The sequence below is a fragment of the Alnus glutinosa genome, chromosome 6, assembly GCF_958979055.1.
Source record: "Alnus glutinosa chromosome 6, dhAlnGlut1.1, whole genome shotgun sequence".
In the NCBI taxonomy this organism is placed as follows: domain Eukaryota; kingdom Viridiplantae; phylum Streptophyta; class Magnoliopsida; order Fagales; family Betulaceae; genus Alnus; species Alnus glutinosa.
This window is the reverse complement of record NC_084891.1, coordinates 27822700-27829654: the sequence shown is the minus strand read 5'-3', so window position 1 is coordinate 27829654 and position 6955 is coordinate 27822700. Positions and strand designations below refer to the sequence as shown.

At 33.8% G+C, this 6955-nt stretch overlaps 1 protein-coding gene across 1 annotated transcript; it reads right to left on the bottom strand.

Annotated features, from left to right (window-relative positions):
• Positions 1-2590: 2590 nt before the first annotated feature.
• On the bottom strand, positions 2591-6217 carry LOC133870143 (AP-2 complex subunit sigma). Its single transcript, XM_062307201.1, has 6 exons — positions 6043-6217; positions 5838-5936; positions 5678-5728; positions 5102-5275; positions 3231-3290; positions 2591-2864 (listed from the first exon to the last, which is right to left on the bottom strand). The coding sequence occupies exons 1-6, from the start codon at positions 6043-6045 to the stop codon at positions 2823-2825; spliced, it is 429 nt and encodes a 142-aa protein (XP_062163185.1). The 5' UTR covers positions 6046-6217; the 3' UTR covers positions 2591-2822.
• Positions 6218-6955: the final 738 nt, after the last annotated feature.

Below are 6955 nucleotides of genomic sequence, written 5' to 3'. Positions count from 1 at the left end.
GCCTCTGTTTTGGTTCTTCCATTATCGTTTTGACCTTGTCTGCTTTAGGGTTTGAGGTTCATGGCAACCACTCAAAGCATAAAGACAGAGGCAGAAAAAAGTGAAAAAGTAAAAAAGGTCAAGTAGTAAAGAATTAGGCGCAGAATTTGGATCTCTAGCAGCCTAGTGGAGTCTTGGCATAAGCTCACTGATACAATCACAAGATGGGTTCTGTGAGGGGAATGGTAATGTCAAAAAGAAAATGATTTTTGGATGCTTTTAGGTCAAGAATTCCGCCCTCCATACATGGTAGAACCATGTGGCCATTATTGATGATGCACCGTCCTGTGTAATCTTAAATTTGTAATTCTCAAAGCAGAATAATGCATGTAAAAAGGACTGAGAAATGTCGCTCGACAGCTTGTTGAAAGGATTCATACTAATTCATTATGATATTGCATTCTCATTTAACTGTTAACTTGCGCCTTTTGCCTAACTTTTTGTCTTTAGAATTTAGGTTGGATGATATCCACATAAATTAGCCGTCAAAATTGCTATTGAAAATTACTTGTCCAAATAAATTTTGGACTCTTCAGTTGTCTACTTAACCAGGTAGATCTCATATATGCTCTCTCGTAATAGCTATTCAAATTACCAACAATTTGAATAACTAATTTCTATAGATCCCAATCATGGACGGCTCTGAATGAGGATATCAAAGCATTAATCTTTAGGACAAGGTTTTTTCTTAAACTGGATTGGAAGAATTTCTTTTAATCAAGTCTGTTAAATTGACATTGTTTAAAATGGATGTGATTCTCACGTTATCTATTAAAATTGGATGTGAAAATTAAAAATGCATATGTATTTTGGACGCATACCAAATTTAAGAAACTGAATTAAAAAAAAAAAAAAAAAAAAACAAAAAAAAAAAAAAAAAACAAAAAAAAGTCTAAAACAGATAACGAGAGGCCCCAAATTTTCAAGCCACCTTTGCCTGGAAGCATTAAATTTTCGAGCATATTGTGGGTCCGTGGCGAATTTGGATACCATGCAATTCTTGCATATGTGTTCGCCACTCATTCTGATTTTTGTACGTATCTAAGAATATTCACGTCGGCTAAGCAATTGTTTTCTGTATTCTAGTTAATTATTATTATTGTTATTATTTTTCTCTACCCACATTTTGAAAGTACTTAACACTCCACCCTCTATTATAGCTCTTTATTTCCACTATTCTATTTGAAAGTTCTTTCTTTTTCGCTCTTCTTCTTCTTCTTCTTCTTTTTTTCTTTTTTTTTTTTTTTTTTTTTTAATTTTTTTAATTTTTTTTTTTAATGTTTGGTGAGTTACAGTACTACTGCTCACCATTAGCGCGGTAACAACTCATCAATTTTTCAGCTAAAATAATTAGCTTAACGTAATTATATATTTACCCAAATTTACAATACCAATGATCAAAATAACTTTTGACCGAAAGGAGTCTTCTTTCAACTTGGTTCGCCAAATGAGTTGGGACTCTTTTGACTTTTGGGGCACACAATGGGGCTGAGTTTTACCGAATTCAAACAAACTTTCAATTCATTGGTGGTGGAAGTTGCTGAGAAGTACCACGTTCAACCAATTGCCAACGCGCGGTTGGTACTACCAAACATCTGAAATACAAATGGCAAGATGAAGATTGTGGTCAGAATCCACCCAGCTTTTCAATACTATGAGTCTATGACTACTTTGGATTTGCCTTTTCTATTCTATGACTTTTCGCTGTCCTACGCTGTGAGTTGTCTCATATTATGGTTAGAGGATTGAAATTTCTTATAATTTTTTTGTCTGAATTTCTTAGAATGAGAGGGAATCTCAGGTCTCGAACTGTTTGGCCAAGTCTTCCAACAGCCAGAATTTACTGTTTATCTGTCCAGATAATTATAAAAAAAAATACAAACAAATATAAAGCTGACTTTTTACTTTTTACTTTTAAAAAAATAGCAATTATTGACAGTCACTTTCTGTTGAGGAGAATGTTGATTGCAACCACGATTTAATTAGGGTGACCGCGTGACCACCTAAGTTTATTGTGACATTGGTCAAAGTGGCTGTGCAGGTAGCTTAATGTGGTTGGAGTAGTTGCACAACTACCCACAACTTATTATTGTGGTCATGCGATTACCATTGACCATGGCAAAAGTGGCCGCGTGGCCTTTCCTATCTGATCAAGGTGGCTGTACAGTCACCCCCAAGCCTGTTAAGATAGCCACATGACCACCCTTTGCCTATGGTGGTGGTCGTGTAGCTACCCCTAATTTGTCGTGGTGTAACCACATGGTTGCCTCTTACCAGGATAAAGTGGTTGCGAAACCACCCTTCTTCCATTTATAGTTGTCAGTTTTTTTGGTTAGTTTTTTTAAAAATAATAAATTAACCCTAAACCTGCAAAAGTTAAGCATGTCTTGTCAAAATATTTTTAGGTGCTAAAAATTTCAAAAAAGTTTTGTATTTTGAGTTCTTTGTCAATGTGTTTGAGAAAATCATGTTCCTTGAAAAATACATTGACAACTATAGCCAGAATTTCGGTAACTCGAAATAATAAGCACACCAATTTGGAGAATGGATGTACAGAGTCTAGTTTATGTATATTGCCTTGATTGATTAAATATGAATTACAAACACTCATAATGTCACAAACAGCGAAATGGGGAAAGTGGGGGAAAAGGACCTCATTCAATTTTCTGATATTACAAGAGGAAATTGGAAGCAAGAAATTTGATAACAAATTAAAGTAAAACCCACGGCTGGGAAAAAAAATTCCACAGGAACAAATTGCACTCAAAGCACTCAGAATAATCTCACTCCAACTTTTCCAGTTCGCCCATTCTCTCAATAATCGCCTGCAAGTTAAAAGTAAAAATCAGCAATATGGCCAAATTCTTAAAGTCATATTATTTGCATCGTAGAAAAAAAATAAAAGACCAAAGTTGGTTGCTTCTAAGTTATAAACAAAAAATTAAAAAATTAAAAAGGTCACAATAACCAGGAATGAGACGATAACTATGTGACCAAGGTTGGTGCTATAGTTGTCCTCTCTATATTAAAGGCAGAAAGAAAGGCATGAGGGAGATTGGAGAAAAACAAGAAGAGAGGCTACACAGATGGCACAATAAACTACATTACTATCAATATATGGGAGATGGAAAGCCAAACGAGCTTTGATCTCACATACTACAGATACAGGGGGCAGACAGTAATATGCGCACCTTTTTGCTTGTTTCTTGGAGCTCACCAGCTAGAATGAATTCATCAAGTATCAGATAAACCTTCAGGAAAGGGGGAAAAAGAAAAAGATCAGTACAACAAGTCAAACAACAAAATGATCTGAACAAAAAATACACATATGCAGAGGGTATGGAATGGAACATAAGTTAATACTCTACAGATCAAGCAATATCCTCTATGATCTTGTCTGAATAACTCTTACAACAAAAATCAATGTTAAAATGAAGATAGTTTATGCATTGTTCAGCCTGGAAAAAAGAAGAAGGGAATTTGGGGGTGGGTTGGAGTGTGCGCATGAACATGCATTGTGCAGCATGACTAAGCTAACACTAAGGAAATTAGAGATTGTATTGTATGGTATAATGAACAAGGGCATCGTATAAATGCCAGGTATCATTTACATTGTATGGTGTAATGAACAAGGGCATCGCGTAAATGCCAGGCATCATTTACAATAAAATCAAATCCACATTCACAAGATTGATAGGGGAGGCTCTTTCATTTTCCACACAAGTTCACGCAGAAACATGAAGTCTAAATAAAATACTTGGGACCTATGAATTAAATACTTTATGCTGCCATGGAAGAAATATGAAAGAAAATATATAGTCTCATTCCCATACAATGGAGAGTTAGAAGCTAAAGCATGCCAACTAATCACCAGGGTAAGTTTAGTTTGCCCATCCCACAGAAGGGAATATGAGCTTTGATAAACAATTGATTGGAGTAAATGATGCATCTAACTATCCAACTCATTATCACTAACGTCAGCACAGAATAAGATATAAAGTCCAGCACATTGCCTACAGATCTAGCATCTGGAATACTTCAGATAGCAGTTTCTATTTTGGAACTCGTTTCATTGGCAAAGTTTAGTCCATGTAATGTTTTTATTACGATGTTAAAAACATCCAGCTCTAGTAACAGCATTATAATAATTAAACTACTTTTTGAAATGGCACTTTTTGTGTTAACAGCAACGCTTACAGAAGTACTATTTTTTTCTTTTTTCTATTTTTTTGGTAAATCAGAAGTACTATTCAAAGGAGGACTCTAATTATGCCATCAGAAATGATAAATTATACAGAATTCATTTTGTGAAGAATTTCACCTTCAAGAATTACTTCAAAATATGCTTTAATCACAGCTTTAGAATCAGTTTTCTTGATAGCCACATGTTGATGCATTATAAGTGCTATTTGAAATAGTACCTTCATGGGTTATAGGTTTTATTTCAGCAAAGCACCGTTTCAAGTAGCACTTCTTAGTCCATTAAAGATGAAACTTGAAATAGCATATTGTGTTGGTATTTTTTTGTCTAAAGACATCACTACAAATAATGCTCTCATCATAGCACTAAAGTGTAATTCCTAACAACATTTTTACAATTATCTTAAATGTGCCACTTGAAATAGCACTTCAATGAAAGACTTATTTTTAAAAGCATTATTTCAAGTAGCCCTTTAAGAATATTATTAGAATCTTTGTCTAAAAATATTACTTCCTTTTAAGACTCTTATCACAGTGTTAAAATCCTAATTTCTAAAACTTTTTCTTTTTTCTAGACCTAGAAAGCACTTTTTTCTTTCTTTGGCCAGAAAGAAAGCACCATTTCAGATAACACTTTGACATGCACAATACTGTTATTTGATAAACACGCTTATTTGTATAGCACTCTCTGTCTTTTTCCCAGATACTTGTTTTGTCTGGAAACGTCATTCAGAAAATATCTATACAACAGTGATAAATCATTGCCACTAGCATCAATCGACACTATACAAGAAGCAGATGAGCATGGAGTAGGAACACTTCACAGATAATTGGGCAAGAAAGCACATCATAAGTGACAAACCTTGTGAAAGTTGAAAACCAAATCTAGCTCGCACACATTGCTGAAGAAGTGATCCAATATTTCCACGAATAAATGGATGCACTCCAAATATGCCAATTCATTATCAGTAATGTCAACACAAAGCGAGAAAAATAACCCGGCATATCGCCTGTAGATCACCTTGTGTGTACGGAACTGCAAGAAGCATTATAATCAGGCAGCAGCGCATAATAATATCAGGGAAAAAAAGTTAATGTAGCAATAATTTCATAACATATTAACTACAAAGTCAGGCTATAAAAACAGGTTGAGACATGCAACCCTGCCAGTGGGAACCTTGCTCAAACAATTATAGCCTAACTGATGCATTGATAATAATTATTAACCTAAACCCAGCTTGGAAATTAGGTTTAGTTGCCAGTAGAACAGAGGGTTGGTTTTTGATTTCTTGGGTCACAAATATAAGAAATGTGAGAATCAAAGTTCCAATTCCCATCTATTTTCCAACAATTTTTCTGTACCCAAACATTGCCAAAAAAAAATAATCGGGAAATGTAAAAGAATGACTTTAACAAAATCAAAATAAAGAAATCTCACCTCGACGAAATTTGTGAACTTGGGATCTCTGTTCACCACCAATCGATGAACCTACAAAAAAATCAAATTCCAAAACCCTAGAAAATTCTTCCCCCGAAACAAATTACAGCAAAATAAAAATACCAACAATAAAACTAGAAGCAAAAGACGAACATCATACCTCGTATTCGACCTTGTGCTTCTCGGAATCCTCGAGAGGAACGTAGTACTTGGCTAGACGGGTCTTTCCCTGCCTGTTCTGTAACAATATGAACCGGATCTGCCAAAATCAAAGAGGTAAAACGACATGTTCAACAACATATTAAAACTGATTGAAATCGAAGCCCAGTGGAAGATGAGTTTGATAATTGAAGACTTTGAAGTACCATTATTGAAAGAATGGAAGGGAAATTGAGCAAAGAGCAACTAGGGCACAATTTCGTTTTTCAATTCGGTCACGGGTTCAAGTCTTTGCAAGAAAGCGAAGAAGAGAGTGAAATCTAGCGTGCCGTTCGCAGACGAAATAACGGTGTGCCCATTTTGAAAATACGCCTGGCGTGCGTTGTTTTATCATTTAAGGGGAATTAATCAGCGCCTACTTTGAACGGATCAGCTCTGATTGGTTAATAATTATATAGTATGTTTGGCAGGATGAAGATACTCTACAATTTTAAAGAAATTTGAAATTCTTAAATTATGTAAATTTAACCCCTTTTTTTATATCGTATAACCGGAAAAATGTTACATATTAAAGATATAACATATTATTTTGGCAATAACAAAAAAAAAAATCATTCCAAAAAATGTATTTTCTTCACTTTTGAAGAGACTCTTATTATTTACTAAATCAAAAGACAGTTTTTTGCTCAAAACTTTTATACTACATAAAGTATAATAATCTGATAAAAATATACTCAATTCTCATTGTTAACATGTCACATTTTAATATATAGCATTTTTCATGCGTTCAATGCATGAAATGACCTAAATTCACATCATTTAAGAATGTCAATTTTTTTTAAACTTAAATAGTCCTGTTTGGAACCCAATTTTTTAAAAACAAATTCTATTAGGTTTTGCTTCTTTTTTTTTTTTCAAAAACAAATCATATTTTATCCAAATTTTTCTAATTTTATTTTACAAAGTCAAACCTCGAAATTTGTGCAATAAATTATAGTTAAATTAGTTTTTGAAAAAATAGAACACCCAAATGCTAGGAGAGAATATTCAAAAATTTTGAATAATTAAATGTGATATAACACACACACACACACACAACAAAAAAAAAAAAAAAAAAAA